General features: G+C 46.7%; 1 protein-coding gene across 1 annotated transcript in view; it reads left to right on the forward strand.

Annotated features, from left to right (window-relative positions):
- Window positions 1-18,654, forward strand: part of LOC124018976 (phosphorylase b kinase regulatory subunit alpha, liver isoform-like) — a 42,318-nt gene that overhangs the window by 18,699 nt on the left and 4,965 nt on the right. Inside the window, exons 21-27 of the mRNA XM_046334306.1 lie at window positions 6,212-6,339; window positions 9,277-9,415; window positions 9,753-10,066; window positions 10,238-10,367; window positions 11,977-12,078; window positions 13,360-13,478; window positions 16,924-16,977. Coding sequence (XP_046190262.1) covers window positions 6,212-6,339; window positions 9,277-9,415; window positions 9,753-10,066; window positions 10,238-10,367; window positions 11,977-12,078; window positions 13,360-13,478; window positions 16,924-16,977 — 986 coding nt within the window. The remainder of the gene's footprint in view (window positions 1-6,211; window positions 6,340-9,276; window positions 9,416-9,752; window positions 10,067-10,237; window positions 10,368-11,976; window positions 12,079-13,359; window positions 13,479-16,923; window positions 16,978-18,654) is intronic.

An 18,654-nucleotide genomic window follows, 5' to 3' on the forward strand; every position in this document is an offset into this window, starting at 1 on the left:
GGGACTCTTGGTTTCTACTGTATGGTTGGGACTCTGTAGGTTTCTACTGTATGGTTGGGACTCTGTAGGTTTCTACTGTATGGTTGGTACTCTGTAGGTTTCTACTGTATGGTTGGGACTCTGTAGGTTTCTACTGTATGGTTGGGACTCTGTAGGTTTCTACTGTATGGTTGGGACTCTGTAGGTTTCTACTGTATGGTTGGGACTCTGTAGGTTTCTACTGTATGGTTGGGACTCTGTAGGTTTCTACTGTATGGTTGGGACTCTGTAGGTTTCTACTGTATGGTTGGGACTCTGTAGGTTTCTACTGTATGGTTGGGACTCTGTCGGTTTTTACTGTATGGTTGGGACTATGTAGGTTTCTACTGTTTGGTTGGGACTCTGTAGGTTTCTACTGTATGGTTGGGACTCTGTAGGTTTCTACTGTATGGTTGGGACTCTGTTGGTTTCTACTGTATGGTTGGGACTCTGTAGGTTTCTACTGTATGGTTGGGACTCTGTAGGTTTCTACTGTATGGTTGGGACTCTGTAGGTTTCTACTGTATGGTTGGGACTCTGTAGGTCTCTACTGTATGGTTGGGACTCTGTAGGTTTCTACTGTATGGTTGGGACTCTGTTGGTCTCTACTGTATGGTTGGGACTCTGTAGGTTTCTACTGTATGGTTGGGACTCTGTAGGTTTCTACTGTATGGTTGGGACTCTGTTGGTCTCTACTGTATGGTTGGGACTCTGTAGGTTTCTACTGTATGGTTGGGACTCTGTAGGTTTCTACTGTATGGTTGGGACTCTGTTGGTTTCTACTGTATGGTTGGGACTCTGTTGGTCTCTACTGTATGGTTGGGACTCTGTAGGTTTCTACTGTATGGTTGGGACTCTGTAGGTTTCTACTGTATGGTTGGGACTCTGTCGGTTTTTACTGTATGGTTGGGACTCTGTTGGTCTCTACTGTATGGTTGGGACTCTGTAGGTTTCTACTGTATGGTTGGGACTCTGTAGGTTTCTACTGTATGGTTGGGACTCTGTTGGTTTCTACTGTATGGTTGGGACTCTGTAGGTTTCTACTGTATGGTTGGGACTCTGTAGGTTTCTACTGTATGGTTGGGACTCTGTAGGTTTCTACTGTATGGTTGGGACTCTGTAGGTTTCTACTGTATGGTTGGGACTCTGTAGGTTTCTACTGTTTGGTTGGGACTCTGTAGGTTTCTACTGTATGGTTGGGACTCTGTAGGTTTCTACTGTATGGTTGGGACTCTGTAGGTTTCTACTGTATGGTTGGGACTCTGTAGGTTTCTACTGTATGGGTGGGACTCTGTAGGTTTCTACTGTATGGTTGGGACTCTGTAGGTTTCTACTGTATGGTTGGGACTCTGTAGGTTTCTACTGTATGGTTGGGACTCTGTAGGTTTCTACTGTATGGTTGGGACTCTGTAGGTTTCTACTGTATGGTTGGGACTCTGTAGGTTTCTACTGTATGGTTGGGACTCTGTCGGTTTTTACTGTATGGTTGGGACTCTGTAGGTTTCTACTGTTTGGTTGGGACTCTGTAGGTTTCTACTGTATGGTTGGGACTCTGTAGGTTTCTACTGTATGGTTGGGACTCTGTTGGTTTCTACTGTATGGTTGGGACTCTGTAGGTTTCTACTGTATGGTTGGGACTCTGTAGGTTTCTACTGTATGGTTGGGACTCTGTAGGTTTCTACTGTATGGTTGGGACTCTGTAGGTTTCTACTGTATGGTTGGGACTCTGTAGGTCTCTACTGTATGGTTGGGACTCTGTAGGTTTCTACTGTATGGTTGGGACTCTGTTGGTCTCTACTGTATGGTTGGGACTCTGTAGGTTTCTACTGTATGGTTGGGACTCTGTAGGTTTCTACTGTATGGTTGGGACTCTGTTGGTCTCTACTGTATGGTTGGGACTCTGTAGGTTTCTACTGTATGGTTGGGACTCTGTAGGTTTCTACTGTATGGTTGGGACTCTGTTGGTTTCTACTGTATGGTTGGGACTCTGTAGGTTTCTACTGTATGGTTGGGACTCTGTAGGTTTCTACTGTATGGTTGGGACTCTGTAGCTCTCTACTGTATGGTTGGGACTCTGTAGGTTTCTACTGTATGGTTGGGACTCTGTAGGTTTCTACTGTATGGTTGGGACTCTGTAGGTTTCTACTGTATGGTTGGGACTCTGTAGGTTTCTACACTGTTGGTTTCTACTGTATGTTTGGGACTCTGTAGGTTTCTACTGTATGGTTGGGACTCTGTAGGTTTCTACTGTATGGTTGGGACTCTGTAGGTTTCTACTGTATGGTTGGTACTCTGTAGGTTTCTACTGTATGGTTGGGACTCTGTAGGTTTCTACTGTATGGTTGGGACTCTGTAGGTTTCTACTGTATGGTTGGGACTCTGTAGGTTTCTACTGTATGGTTGGGACTCTGTAGGTTTCTACTGTATGGTTGGGACTCTTGGTTTCTACTGTATGGTTGGGACTCTGTAGGTTTCTACTGTATAGTTGGGACTCTGTAGGTTTCTACTGTATGGTTGGTACTCTGTAGGTTTCTACTGTATGGTTGGGACTCTGTAGGTTTCTACTGTATGGTTGGGACTCTGTAGGTTTCTACTGTATGGTTGGGACTCTGTAGGTTTCTACTGTATGGTTGGGACTCTGTAGGTTTCTACTGTATGGTTGGGACTCTGTAGGTTTCTACTGTATGGTTGGGACTCTGTAGGTTTCTACTGTATGGTTGGGACTCTGTAGGTTTCTACTGTATGGTTGGGACTCTGTAGGTTTCTACTGTATGGTTGGGACTCTGTAGGTTTCTACTGTATGGTTGGGACTCTGTAGGTTTCTACTGTATGGTTGGGACTCTGTAGGTTTCTACTGTATGGTTGGGACTCTGTAGGTTTCTACTGTATGGTTGGGACTCTGTAGGTTTCTACTGTATGGTTGGGACTCTGTAGGTTTCTACTGTTGGTTGGGACTCTGTAGGTTTCTACTGTATGGTTGGGACTCTGTAGGTTTCTACTGTATGGTTGGGACTCTGTAGGTTTCTACTGTATGGTTGGGACTCTGTAGGTTTCTACTGTATGGTTGGGACTCTGTAGGTTTCTACTGTATGGTTGGGACTCTGTAGGTTTCTACTGTATGGTTGGGACTCTGTAGGTTTCTACTGTATGGTTGGGACTCTGTAGGTTTCTACTGTATGGTTGGGATGGTCTCTACTGGGACTCTGTAGGTTTCTACTGTATGGTTGGGACTCTGTTGGTCTCTACTGTATGGTTGGGACTCTGTAGGTTTCTACTGTATGGTTGGGACTCTGTAGGTTTCTACTGTATGGTTGGGACTCTGTTGGTCTCTACTGTATGGTTGGGACTCTGTAGGTTTCTACTGTATGGTTGGGACTCTGTAGGTTTCTACTGTATGGTTGGGACTCTGTTGGTTTCTACTGTATGGTTGGGACTCTGTTGGTCTCTACTGTATGGTTGGGACTCTGTAGGTTTCTACTGTATGGTTGGGACTCTGTAGGTTTCTACTGTATGGTTGGGACTCTGTCGGTTTTTACTGTATGGTTGGGACTCTGTTGGTCTCTACTGTATGGTTGGGACTCTGTAGGTTTCTACTGTATGGTTGGGACTCTGTAGGTTTCTACTGTATGGTTGGGACTCTGTTGGTTTCTACTGTATGGTTGGGACTCTGTTGGTTTCTACTGTATGGTTGGGACTCTGTAGGTTTCTACTGTATGGTTGGGACTCTGTAGGTTTCTACTGTATGGTTGGGACTCTGTAGGTTTCTACTGTATGGTTGGGACTCTGTAGGTTTCTACTGTATGGTTGGGACTCTGTAGGTTTCTACTGTATGGTTGGGACTCTGTAGGTTTCTACTGTATGGTTGGGACTCTGTAGGTTTCTACTGTATGGTTGGGACTCTGTTGGTTTCTACTGTATGGTTGGGACTCTGTAGGTTTCTACTGTATGGGTGGGACTCTGTAGGTTTCTACTGTATGGTTGGGACTCTGTTGGTTTCTACTGTATGGTTGGGACTCTGTAGGTTTCTACTGTATGGGTGGGACTCTGTAGGTTTCTACTGTATGGTTGGGACTCTGTTGGTTTCTACTGTATGGTTGGGACTCTGTAGGTTTCTACTGTATGGTTGGGACTCTGTAGGTTTCTACTGTATGGGTGGGACTCTGTTGGTTTATACTGTATGGTTGGGACTCTGTAGGTTTCTACTGTATGGTTGGGACTCTGTAGGTTTCTACTGTATGGTTGGGACTCTGTAGGTTTCTACTGTATGGTTGGGACTCTGTAGGTTTCTACTGTATGGTTGGGACTCTGTAGGTTTCTACTGTATGGTTGGGACTGTAGGTTTCTACTGTATGGTTGGGACTGTAGGTTTCTACTGTATGGTTGGGACTCTGTAGGTCTCTACTGTATGGTTGGGACTCTGTAGGTTTCTACTGTATGGTTGGGACTCTGTTGGTCTCTACTGTATGGTTGGGACTGTAGGTTTCTACTGTATGGTTGGGACTCTGTAGGTTTCTACTGTATGGTTGGGACTCTGTAGGTTTCTACTGTATGGTTGGGACTGTAGGTTTCTACTGTATGGTTGGGACTCTGTAGGTCTCTACTGTATGGTTGGGACTCTGTAGGTTTCTACTGTATGGTTGGGACTCTGTAGGTTTCTACTGTATGGTTGGGACTCTGTAGGTCTCTACTGTATGGTTGGGACTCTGTAGGTTTCTACTGTATGGTTGGGACTCTGTAGGTTTCTACTGTATGGTTGGGACTCTGTAGGTTTCTACTGTATGGTTGGGACTGTAGGTTTCTACTGTATGGTTGGGACTGTAGGTTTCTACTGTATGGTTGGGACTGTAGGTTTCTACTGTATGGTTGGGACTGTAGGTTTCTACTGTATGGTTGGGACTCTGTAGGTCTCTACTGTATGGTTGGGACTCTGTAGGTTTCTACTGTATGGTTGGGACTCTGTAGGTCTCTACTGTATGGGACTCTGTAGATATGTGGGAGTAGAGGAGGGCCTGAGGGCACACACTTAATATGTTATGAAATCTGTTGTGAAATCTGTTTGTATTGTTGTTTTAGCTGGACCCCAGAAAGAGTAGCTGCTGCCTTGGCAGGAAGTAATGGGGATCCATAATAAACCCCAGAAAGAGTAGCTGCTGCCTTGGCAGGAAGTAATGGGGATCCATAATAAACCCCAGAAAGAGTAGCTGCTGCCTTGGCAGGAAGTAATGGGGATCCATAATAAACCCCAGAAAGAGTAGCTGCTGCCTTGGCAGGAAGTAATGGGGATCCATAATAAACCCCAGAAAGAGTAGCTGCTGTCTTGGCAGGAAGTAATGGGGATCCATAATAAACCCCAGAAAGAGTAGCTGCTGCCTTGGCAGGAAGTAATGGGGATCCATAATAAACCCCAGAAAGAGTAGCTGCTGCCTTGGCAGGAAGTAATGGGGATCCATAATAAACCCCAGAAAGAGTAGCTGCTGCCTTGGCAGGAAGTAATGGGGATCCATAATAAACCCCAGAAAGAGTAGCTGCTGCCTTGGCAGGAAGTAATGGGGATCCATAATAAACCCCAGAAAGAGTAGCTGCTGCCTTGGCAGGAAGTAATGGGGATCCATAATAAACCCCAGAAAGAGTAGCTGCTGCCTTGGCAGGAAGTAATGGGGATCCATAATAAACCCCAGAAAGAGTAGCTGCTGCCTTGGCAGGAAGTAATGGGGATCCATAATAAACCCCAGAAAGAGTAGCTGCTGCCTTGGCAGGAAGTAATGGGGATCCATAATAAACCCCAGAAAGAGTAGCTGCTGCCTTGGCAGGAAGTAATGGGGATCCATAATAAACCCCAGAAAGAGTAGCTGCTGCCTTGGCAGGAAGTAATGGGGATCCATAATAAACCCCAGAAAGAGTAGCTGCTGCCTTGGCAGGAAGTAATGGGGATCCATAATAAACCCCAGAAAGAGTAGCTGCTGCCTTGGCAGGAGGTAATGGGGATCCATAATAAACCCCAGAAAGAGTAGCTGCTGCCTTGGCAGGAAGTAATGGGGATCCATAATAAACCCCAGAAAGAGTAGCTGCTGCCTTGGCAGGAGGTAATGGGGATCCATAATAAACCCCAGAAAGAGTAGCTGCTGTCTTGGCAGGAAGTAATGGGGATCCATAATAAATACAAATACTGTATGGTGAGTGTTGTTTCTTCCAGAGGCCTCCATGTATCTTCCCATGACTCCCATCATGAACAAGCACCGTAAATCCCTCAACCTGCTGCACGTGTCCCAGCACACACCGCTCCATCCACACCACCACCACACGCCACAACAACAGCCCAAGGTCAGTTCATCTACGCCAACAACCCACCACACGCCACAACAACAACAGCCCACGGTCAGTTCATCTACGCCAACAACCCGCCACACGCCACAACAACAACAGCCCACGGTCAGTTCATCTACGCCAACCACCCACCACACACCACATCAACAACAGCCCAAGGTCAGTTCATCTACGCCAACAACCCACCACACACCACATCAACAACAGCCCAAGGTCAGTTCATCTACCCCAACAACCCACCACACACCACAACAACAGCCCAAGGTCAGTTCATCTACCCCAACAACCCACCACACACCACATCAACAACAGCCCAAGGTCAGTTCGTCTACCCCAACAACCCACCACACACCACATCAACAACAGCCCAAGGTCAGTTCATCTACCCCAACAACCCACCACACACCACATCAACAACAGCCCAAGGTCAGTTCATCTACGACAACAACCCACCACACGCCACAACAACAGCCCAAGGTCAGTTCATCTACGACAACAACCCACCACACACCACATCAACAACAGCCCAAGGTCAGTTCATCTACGACAACAACCCACCACACACCACATCAACAACAGCCCAAGGTCAGTTCATCTACGACAACAACCCACCACACGCCACATCAACAACAGCCCAAGGTCAGTTCATCTACGACAACAACCCACCACACGCCACATCAACAACAGCCCAAGGTCAGTTCATCTACGACAACAACCCACCACACGCCACATCAACAACAGCCCAAGGTCAGTTCATCTACGACAACAACCCACCACACACCACATCAACAACAGCCCAAGGTCAGTTCGTCTACCCCAACAACCCACCACACACCACATCAACAACAGCCCAAGGTCAGTTCGTCTACGCCAACAACCCACCACACGCCACAACAACAACAGCCCAAGGTCAGTTCATCTACGCCAACAACCCACCACACGCCACAACAACAACAGCCCAAGGTCAGTTCATCTACCCCAACAACCCACCACACGCCACACACCACATCAACAACAGCCCAAGGTCAGTTCATCTACCCCAACAACCCACCACACACCACATCAACAACAGCCCAAGGTCAGTTCATCTACGCCAACAACAGCCCAAGGTCAGTTCATCTACGCCAACAACCCACCACACGCCACAACAACAACAGCCCACGGTCAGTTCATCTACGCCAACAACCCACCACACACCACATCAACAACAGCCCAAGGTCAGTTCATCTACGCCAACAACCCACCACACACCACATCAACAACAGCCCAAGGTCAGTTCATCTACGCCAACAACCCACCACACGCCACAACAACAGCCCAAGGTCAGTTCATCTACGCCAACAACCCACCACACGCCACAACAACAGCCCAAGGTCAGTTCATCTACCCCAACAACCCACCACACACCACATCAACAACAGCCCAAGGTCAGTTCGTCTACCCCAACAACCCACCACACACCACATCAACAACAGCCCAAGGTCAGTTCATCTACCCCAACAACCCACCACACACCACATCAACAACAGCCCAAGGTCAGTTCATCTACGACAACAACCCACCACACGCCACAACAACAGCCCACGGTCAGTTCATCTACGCCAACAACCCACCACACGCCACAACAACAACAGCCCACGGTCAGTTCATCTACGCCAAGAACCCACCACACACCACATCAACAACAGCCCAAGGTCAGTTCATCTACGCCAACAACCCACCACACACCACATCAACAACAGCCCAAGGTCAGTTCATCTACGCCAACAACCCACCACACGCCACAACAACAGCCCAAGGTCAGTTCATCTACGACAACAACCCACCACACACCACATCAACAACAGCCCAAGGTCAGTTCGTCTACCCCAACAACCCACCACACACCACATCAACAACAGCCCAAGGTCAGTTCGTCTACGCCAACAACCCACCACACGCCACAACAACAACAGCCCAAGGTCAGTTCATCTACGCCAACAACCCACCACACACCACATCAACAACAGCCCAAGGTCAGTTTGTCTACGCCAACAACCCACCACACGCCACAACAACAACAGCCCAAGGTCAGTTCATCTACGCCAACAACCCACCACACGCCACAACAACAACAGCCCAAGGTCAGTTCATCTACCCCAACAACCCACCACACGCCACACACCACATCAACAACAGCCCAAGGTCAGTTCATCTACGCCAACAACCCACCACACACCACATCAACAACAGCCCAAGGTCAGTTCATCTACCCCAACAACCCACCACACACCACATCAACAACAGCCCAAGGTCAGTTCATCTACCCCAACAACCCACCACACACCACATCAACAACAGCCCAAGGTCAGTTCATCTACCCCAACAACCCACCACACACCACATCAACAACAGCCCAAGGTCAGTTCATCTACGCCAACAACAGCCCAAGGTCAGTTCATCTACGCCAACAACCCACCACACACCACATCAACAACAGCCCAAGGTCAGTTTGTCTACGCCAACAACCCACCACACGCCACATCAACAACAGCCCAAGGTCAGTTCATCTACCCCAACAACCCACCACACACCACATCAACAACAGCCCAAGGTCAGTTCGTCTACGACAACAACCCACCACACACCACATCAACAACAGCCCAAGGTCAGTTCATCTACGCCAACAACCCACCACATCACACCACTCCATCCACACCACCACCACATCAACAACAGCCCAAGGTCAGTTCATCTACCCCAACAACAGACTCCAGTACTGTCTCTCTGGTGCTCTGTGTGTTTGGATCCTCTAATGTGTGTGTGTGTGTGTGTGTGTGTGTGTGTGTGTGTGTGTGTGTGTGTGTGTGTGTGTGTGTGTGTGTGTGTGTGTGTGTGTGTGTGTGTGTGCGCACATGTGTGTATTTGTGTGTGTCTGTGTATCTTTGCTCTCAGGCCCCCAGTATTGCAGACCTCCACCTGCCGCGAGACTCCCAGGGTAACACAGACTTTGGGTCTCTGGTGAGACAGTTGAAGGAGTGTCCCACACTGCAGGACCAGGCAGACATACTATATATCCTCTGTGTGATGAAAGGTACAGGTTTAGATCAGGGGCAAACTGTAAACGTCCATTATCATTTCTACACACTCTCTATTTAGTTGTAGGTGTTCAATGTGGCCTGGAGTTTTTTACATTTTTTTACACAAAATAATATTTTTCCACATTTTTTGGTTTTACTCCAACCTCCTGCGGTCGGATCAAATGGGACATATTTTTCCCACCCCTGGATTAGTTGGTGTTGGGTTGAATTGAATCTTTGAATTGAATCAAATTTAATTGAATTCTCTACATGTTTAGGTTTAAATTACACTGAATTGACTCCTCTGATTGAATTGAACTGAATGAAATGTAATTCCCTCTAACCTGAAAGGTGCTGATTGGCTGGTGGACGTGGGGGGTCAGGGCGGGGTCAGTGTGAGGTGTCTACTGGAGGAGCTGTATGCCCAGGCTGGGGCCAACAAGGAGTGGGGTCTGATCAGATACATCTCTGGTATCCTGAGGAAGAGAGTGGAGGTGCTGGCTGAGGCCTGTACAGATCTCATCTCCCACCACAAGCAGCTGACAGTGGGGTTACCACCGGAGCCCAGGGAGAAAGTCATCTCGGCGCCTCTTCCTCCAGAAGAACTCAACTCTCTGATCTATGAGGCCAGTGGGCAGGACATCAGCATCGCTGTGCTCACTCAGGTACATCACATTATAACTGGGATTATATAAGATGCTTACAGATGCCATTTCCGTCCAAACTCTCTGCCCGACGCGAGTCTAGCTCGACATGTTAAAGCAAACTTTGGTCAGTTTTGTAACAAGTCTCTGCGATGAAGGGAAAGTAACGACTGCTGTATTGTGATAATGCAGGAGATCATGGTGTACCTGGCCATGTACGTCCGCTCCCAGCCTGCTCTGTTTGGGGACATGCTGCGTCTCCGAATCGGACTCATCATGCAGGTGATGGCTACAGAGCTGGCCCGCAGTCTACACTGCTCAGGTAGGGTTCAGTCTACACTGCTTGGGTAGGGTTCAGTCTGTACTGCTCAGGTAGGGTTCAGTCTATACTGCTCGGGTAGGGTTCAGTCTACACTGCTCAGGTAGGGTTCAGTCTACACTGCTCAGGTAGGGTTCAGTCTATACTGCTCGGGTAGGGTTCAGTCTACACTGCTCAGGTAGGGTTCAGTCTACACTGCTCGGGTAGGGTTCAGTCTACAATGCTCGGGTAGGGTTCAGTCTACACTGCTCAGGTAGGGTTCAGTCTACACTGCTCAGGTAGGGTTCAGTCTACACTGCTCCAGTAGGGTTTAGTCTACACTGCTCGGGTAGGGTTCAGTCTATACTGCTCGGGTAGGGTTCAGTCTACACTGCTCAGGTAGGGTTCAGTCTACACTGCTCCAGTAGGGTTCAGTCTACACTGCTCCAGTAGGGTTTAGTCTATACTGCTCAGGTAGGGTTCAGTCTACACTGCTCCAGTAGGGTTCAGTCTACACTGCTCGGGTAGGGTTCAGTCTACACTGCTCAGGTAGGGTTCAGTCTACACTGCTCAGGTAGGGTTCAGTCTACACTGCTCCAGTAGGGTTTAGTCTATACTGCTCAGGTAGGGTTCAGTCTACACTGCTCGGGTAGGGTTCAGTCTACACTGCTCAGGTAGGGTTCAGTCTACACTGCTCGGGTAGGGTTCAGTCTATACTGCTCAGGTAGGGTTCAGTCTACACTGCTCTGGTAGGGTTCAGTCTACACTGCTCAGGTAGGGTTCAGTCTATACTGCTCGGGTAGGGTTCAGTCTGTACTGCTCAGGTAGGGTTCAGTCTATACTGCTCGGGTAGGGTTCAGTCTACACTGCTCAGGTAGGGTTCAGTCTATACTGCTCGGGTAGGGTTCAGTCTGTACTGCTCAGGTAGGGTTCAGTCTACACTGCTCGGGTAGGGTTCAGTCTGTACTGCTCAGGTAGGGTTCAGTCTACACTGCTCGGGTAGGGTTCAGTCTACACTGCTCAGGTAGGGTTCAGTCTATACTGCTCGGGTAGGGTTCAGTCTACACTGCTCGGGTAGGGTTCAGTCTACACTGCTCAGGTAGGGTTCAGTCTACACTGCTCGGGTAGGGTTCAGTCTACACTGCTCGGGTAGGGTTCAGTCTACACTGCTCAGGTAGGGTTCAGTCTACACTGCTCAGGTAGGGTTCAGTCTACACTGCTCGGGTAGGGTTCAGTCTACACTGCTCGGGTAGGGTTCAGTCTACACTGCTCAGGTAGGGTTCAGTCTACACTGCTCAGGTAGGGTTCAGTCTACACTGCTCGGGTAGGGTTCAGTCTATACTTCTCAGGTAGGGTTCAGTCTACACTGCTCAGGTAGGGTTCAGTCTACACTGCTCAGGAATGGTTCAGTACCATTCTTAGAATGGTAGAATAATCAGCTGTGTTCTAAAGACCTCAGTAGACTCACCATCTGAATAGGGCTCTGGTAGTTCTTTCAGGTAGACCTGGTTAGTAGTGACACTACTGTATCTGGATGTTGAGCTGAATGGCCTTTGGAGTGGAAGTGCCTGGGGAGTTTTTACAGAGTCTCTCTACTCAGCGTTACAGGTGTCTCTCTTTCCGTCCTCTGCAGGGGAGGAGGCCTCTGAGAGCCTGATGAACTTGAGTCCATCAGACATGAAGAACCTGCTGCACCACATCCTCAGTGGGAAGGAGTTTGGGGTGGAGAGGAGCAGTGAGTCTTTCCCAATCCCACATCGACCCCTAGCTCCGACCCCTACATAGACCCCTAGCCAGGACCACTACATAGACCCCTACATAGACCCCTACATAGACCCCTACATAGACCCCTAGCCCCGACAACTACATAGACCCCTAGCCAGGACCACTACATAGACCCCTACATAGACCCCTACATAGACCCCTAGCCAGGACCACTACATAGACCCCTACATAGACCCCTACATAGACCCCTACATAGACTCCTAACCCCGACCCCTACATAGACCCCTAGCTCCGACACCTACATAGACCCCTAGCCAGGACCACTACATAGACCCCTACATAGACCCCTACATAGACCCCTACATAGACCCCTAGCCCCGACAACTACATAGACACCTACATAGACCCCTACATAGACCCCTACATAGACCCCTAGCCAGGACCACTACATAGACCCCTACATAGACCCCTACATAGACCCCTAGCCAGGACCACTACATAGACCCCTACATAGACCCCTACATAGACCCCTAGCCAGGACCACTACATAGACCCCTACATAGACCCCTACATAGACCCCTAGCCAGGACCACTACATAGACCCCTACATAGACCCCTACATAGACCCCTAGCCCCGACAACTACATAGACACCTACATAGACCCCTAGCTCCGACACCTACATAGACCCCTAGCCAGGACCACTACATAGACCCCTACATAGACCCCTACATAGACCCCTAGCCCCGACAACTACATAGACACCTACATAGACCCCTAGCTCCGACACCTACATAGACCCCTAGCCAGTACCACTACATAGACCCCTACATAGACCCCTACATAGACCCCTACATAGACCCCTAGCCCCGACAACTACATAGACCCCTAGCTCCGACACCTACATAGACCCCTAGCCAGGACCACTACATAGACCCCTACATAGACCCCTACATAGACCCCTACATAGACCCCTAGCCCCGACAACTACATAGACCCTAGCCAGGACCACTACATAGACCCCTACATAGACCCCTACATAGACCCCTACATAGACCCCTAGCCCCGACAACTACATAGACACCTACATAGACCCCTAGCCAGGACCACTACATAGACCTCTAGCCCTGACCCCCGAACCCTACATAGACCCCTACATAGACTCCTAACCCCGACCCCTACATAGACCCCTAGCTCCTAGACCCCTAGCTGTACTGGTATCTTTGCAGGTGTAGTACTATTCTATTGAATCAAATGAATTGTTGTGTCTGTCTCCCTTTCTCCTGTGTCAGTGCGTCCTATGCAGTCCTCGGCCACCAGCCCGGCTGTCTCCATCCATGAGCTGGGTCACACTGGGGCCACTAAGACGGAGCGCACCGGCATCCGCAAGCTGAAGCGTGAGATCAAACAGGTATGGTCACGTCAGCTGACTATTGCATGTCATGAAGAGTATCTACATCAGGGGTCTCCAACAGGTCCATCACCAGCTACCAGTAACTCCCAGTCTACCTATGAGTAGCTCGCCAAACTATTCTGAAAAAGCATTTATTTTTCACGTGTTCTACCGCAAACTGTCATAAACAAATCTCACTAGTATTAGACAAGTCAAGCTCCCGGCTACTATCCAATCAAATCCACGTTGACATTCATCCACTCCTGATGAGCCACAACTGGCTGAAATCAGTTTTGGGCTTTTGTGTCTGCGTGGTGTGGGCTTTTGTGTCTGCGTGGTGTGGGCTTTTGTGTCTGCGTGGTGTGGGCTTTTGTGTCTGCGTGGTGTGGGCTTTTGTGTCTGTGTGGTGTGGGCTTTTGTGTCTGCGTGGTGTGGGCTTTTGTGTCTGCGTGGTGTGGGCTTTTGTGTCTGTGTGGTGTGGGCTTTTGTAGCTAGTTAGGGATTATAATAACTGTCTTCTGAGTAGACAGAATGACATTCCCCCAAGAAAACAGAATTTGGGAACATACAAACATATATTTGAAAGCTAGGAAAAAATGTACGTGTATCTTGTGAAATGTTTCATAATTTAAAAGTAGCTCTCATGTTGGAGACCCCTGATTTCCTTTGACCTATAATATAATCTACAGGTTAGTATGGACCTAATGCTCTATAATATAATCTACAGGTTAGTATAGACCTAATGCTCTATAATATAATCTACAGGTTAGTATAGACCTAATGCTCTATAATATAATCTACAGGTTAGTATAGACCTAATGCTCTATAATATAATCTACAGGTTAGTATAGACCTAATGCTCTATAATATAATCTACAGGTTAGTATGGACCTAATGCTCTATAATATAATCTACAGGTTAGTATGGACCTAATCCTCTATAATATAATCTACAGGTTAGTATAGACCTAATGCTCTATAATATAATCTACAGGTTAGTATGGACCTAATCCTCTATAATATAATCTACAGGTTAGTATAGACCTAATCCTCTATAATATAATCTACAGGTTAGTATAGACCTAATGCTCTATAATATAATCTACAGGTTAGTATAGACCTAATGCTCTATAATATAATCTACAGGTTAGTATGGACCTAATGCTCTATAATATAATCTACAGGTTAGTATAGACCTAATGCTCTATAATATAATCTACAGGTTAGTATAGACCTAATGCTCTATAATATAATCTACAGGTTAGTATAGACCTAATCCTCTATAATATAATCTACAGGTTAGTATAGACCTAATCCTCTATAATATAATCTACCGGTTAGTATAGACCTAATGCTCTATAATATAATCTACAGGTTAGTATAGACCTAATGCTCTATAATATAATCTACAGGTTAGTATAGACCTAATGCTCTATAATATAATCTACAGGTTAGTATAGACCTAATCCTCTATAATATAATCTACAGGTTAGTATAGACCTAATCCTCTATAATATAATCTACCGGTTAGTATAGACCTAATGCTCTATAATATAATCTACAGGTTAGTATAGACCTAATGCTCTATAATATAATCTACAGGTTAGTATAGACCTAATGCTATATCAAGTAATCTACAGGTTAGTACAGACCTAATCCTCTATCATTTAATCTACAGGTTAGTATAGACCAAATCCTCTATAATTTAATCTATAGGTTAGTATAGACTGAATGCTCTATCATTTAATCTACAGGTTAGTACAGACCTAACCCTCTATAATTTAATCTACAGGTTAGTATAGACCTAATGCTCTATCATTTAATCTACAGGTTAGTACAGACCTAATCCTCTATAATTTAATCTACAGGTTAGTATAGACCTAATGCTCTATCATTTAATCTACAGGTTAGTACAGACCTAATCCTCTATAATTTAATCTACAGGTTAGTATAGACCTAATGCTCTATCATTTAATCTACAGGTTAGTACAGACCTAATCCTCTATAATTTAATCTACAGGTTAGTATAGACCTAATGCTCTATCATTTAATCTACAGGTTAGTACAGACCTAATCCTCTATAATTTAATCTACAGGTTAGTATAGACCTAATGCTCTATCATTTAATCTACAGGTTAGTATAGGCCTAATCCTCTATAATTTAATCTACAGGTTAGTATAGACCTAATCCTCTATAATATAATCTAAAGGTTAGTATAGGCCTAATCCTCTATAATATAATCTAAAGGTTAGTATAGACCTAATCCTCTATAATATAATCTACAGGTTAGTATGGACCTAATGCTCTATAATATAATCTACAGGTTAGTATAGACCTAATCCTCTATAATATAATCTACAGGTTAGTATAGACATAATCCTCTATAATATAATCTACAGGTTAGTATAGACCTAATCCTCTATAATATAATCTACAGGTTAGTATAGACCTAATCCTCTATAATATAATCTACAGGTTAGTATAGACCTAATCCTCTATAATATAATCTACAGGTTAGTATAGACCTAATCCTCTATAATATAATCTACAGGTTAGTATAGACCTAATCCTCTATAATATAATCTACAGGTTAGTATGGACATAATCCTCTATAATATAATCTACAGGTTAGTATAGGCCTAATGTTCTATAATATAATCTACAGGTTAGTATAGACCTAATGCTCTATAATAATATAATCTACAGGTTAGTATAGACCTAATCCTCTATAATATAATCTACAGGTTAGTATAGACCTAATCCTCTATAATATAATCTACAGGTTAGTATAGACCTAATCCTCTATAATATAATCTACAGGTTAGTATAGACCTAATCCTCTATAATATAATCTACAGGTTAGTATAGACCTAATCCTCTATAATATAATCTACAGGTTAGTATAGACCTAATCCTCTATAATATAATCTACAGGTTAGTATAGACATAATCCTCTATAATATAATCTACAGGTTACTATAGGCCTAATACTCTTTCTGTATGTTTGATTCTAGTTAGACGACATGACGACAGAATGCTCTTTGTCTATAGTAGTAATAATGCTGTAATGTTGTATGGTTCTGATTGCAGTTGGATGACTCGTCTCGTCCGATCAGCGTGGGTTGAGTTTGGTAGTTAATAGTCATATTGCCTCATCAGCTGTAATCTCCACAGCCAGACCATAATGAAACCAACCGTCATAACATGGCATGAAGCCACCAGCTGAAAGCCCATTCATACCAGCTGTACTAGAATACAGTCAGTAGTGCCTTACCTCATGCTGAGCTGCTGATCATGTTTTCCTGTTTTCTAGCCCACATCTTTAACTGTGTCTGATGTTTGATCATAATCTAAACTGTATTTACAAGGTGTGAGTTTGACTTTCCTTCACGCCGTCATCCCCTCCTTCTGTGTCTCTCCCTCGACGACAACATGACGTCTTCTCCGTGTTGATCCTTTCCAGATGAGTAACAGTGGCTATTCCATCAGCAGCAACGTCACCTCTCCCCGTTCCACGGTAAAACCATGAACCATGTCTCCCTCATTGTCCCGTGTTCACTAAACCACGCAGACGAGGTTCACTCTGAACGGTTGTCTTTCTTCGTTACATTGCCTTATGCTTACTGTACTAACATGTACTGGCCTGTAGCATGCTGGTGTCGTCATGGTAACATGTACTGGCCTGTAGCATGCTGGTGTCGTCATGGTAACATGTACTGGCCTGTAGCATGCTGGTGTCGTCATGGTAACATGTACTGGCCTGTAGCATGCTGGTGTCGTCATGGTAACATGTACTGGCCTGTAGCATGCTGGTGTCGTCATGGTAACATGTACTGGCCTGTAGCATGCTGGTGTCGTCATGGTAACATGTACTGGCCTGTAGCATGCTGGTGTCGTCATGGTAACATGTACTGGCCTGTAGCATGCTGGTGTCGTCATGGTAACATGTACTGGCCTGTAGCATGCTGGTGTCGTCATGGTAACATGTACTGGCCTGTAGCATGCCGGTGCCGTCATGGTAACATGTACTGGCCTGTAGCATGCCGGTGTCGTCATGGTAACATGTACTGGCCTGTAGCATGCCGGTGCCGTCATGGTAACATGTACTGGCCTGTAGCATGCCGGTGCCGTCATGGTAACATGTACTGGCCTGTAGCATGCCGGTGCCGTCATGGTAACATGTACTGGCCTGTAGCATGCCGGTGTCGTCATGGTAACATGTACTGGCCTGTAGCATGCCGGTGCCGTCATGGTAACATGTACTGGCCTGTAGCATGCCGGTGCCGTCATGGTAACATGTACTGGCCTGTAGCATGCCGGTGCCGTCATGGTAACATGTACTGGCCTGTAGCATGCCGGTGTCGTCATGGTAACATGTACTGGCCTGTAGCATGCCGGTGTCGTCATGGTAACATGTACTGGCCTGTAGCATGCCGGTGTCGTCATGGTAACATGTACTGGCCTGTAGCATGCCGGTGTCGTCATGGTAACATGTACTGGCCTGTAGCATGCCGGTGCCGTCATGGTAACATGTACTGGCCTGTAGCATGCCGGTGTCGTCATGGTAACATGTACTGGCCTGTAGCATGCCGGTGTCGTCATGGTAACATGTACTGGCCTGTAGCATGCCGGTGTCGTCATGGTAACATGTACTGGCCTGTAGCATGCCGGTGCCGTCATGGTAACATGTACTGGCCTGTAGCATGCCGGTGCCGTCATGGTAACATGTACTGGCCTGTAGCATGCCGGTGTCGTCATGGTAACATGTACTGGCCTGTAGCATGCCGGTGTCGTCATGGTAACATGTACTGGCCTGTAGCATGCTGGTGTCGTCATGGTAACATGTACTGGCCTGTAGCATGCTGGTGTCGTCATGGTAACATGTACTGGCCTGTAGCATGCCGGTGCCGTCATGGTAACATGTACTGGCCTGTAGCATGCCGGTGTCGTCATGGTAACATGTACTGGCCTGTAGCATGCCGGTGCCGTCATGGTAACATGTACTGGCCTGTAGCATGCCGGTGCCGTCATGGTAACATGTACTGGCCTGTAGCATGCCGGTGCCGTCATGGTAACATGTACTGGCCTGTATAGCATGCCGGTGTCGTCATGGTAACATGTACTGGCCTGTAGCATGCTGGTGCCGTCATGGTAACATGTACTGGCCTGTAGCATGCCGGTGTCGTCATGGTAA

This window comes from Oncorhynchus gorbuscha, unplaced genomic scaffold (genome assembly GCF_021184085.1).
Source record: "Oncorhynchus gorbuscha isolate QuinsamMale2020 ecotype Even-year unplaced genomic scaffold, OgorEven_v1.0 Un_scaffold_592, whole genome shotgun sequence".
Lineage (NCBI taxonomy): Eukaryota > Metazoa > Chordata > Actinopteri > Salmoniformes > Salmonidae > Oncorhynchus > Oncorhynchus gorbuscha.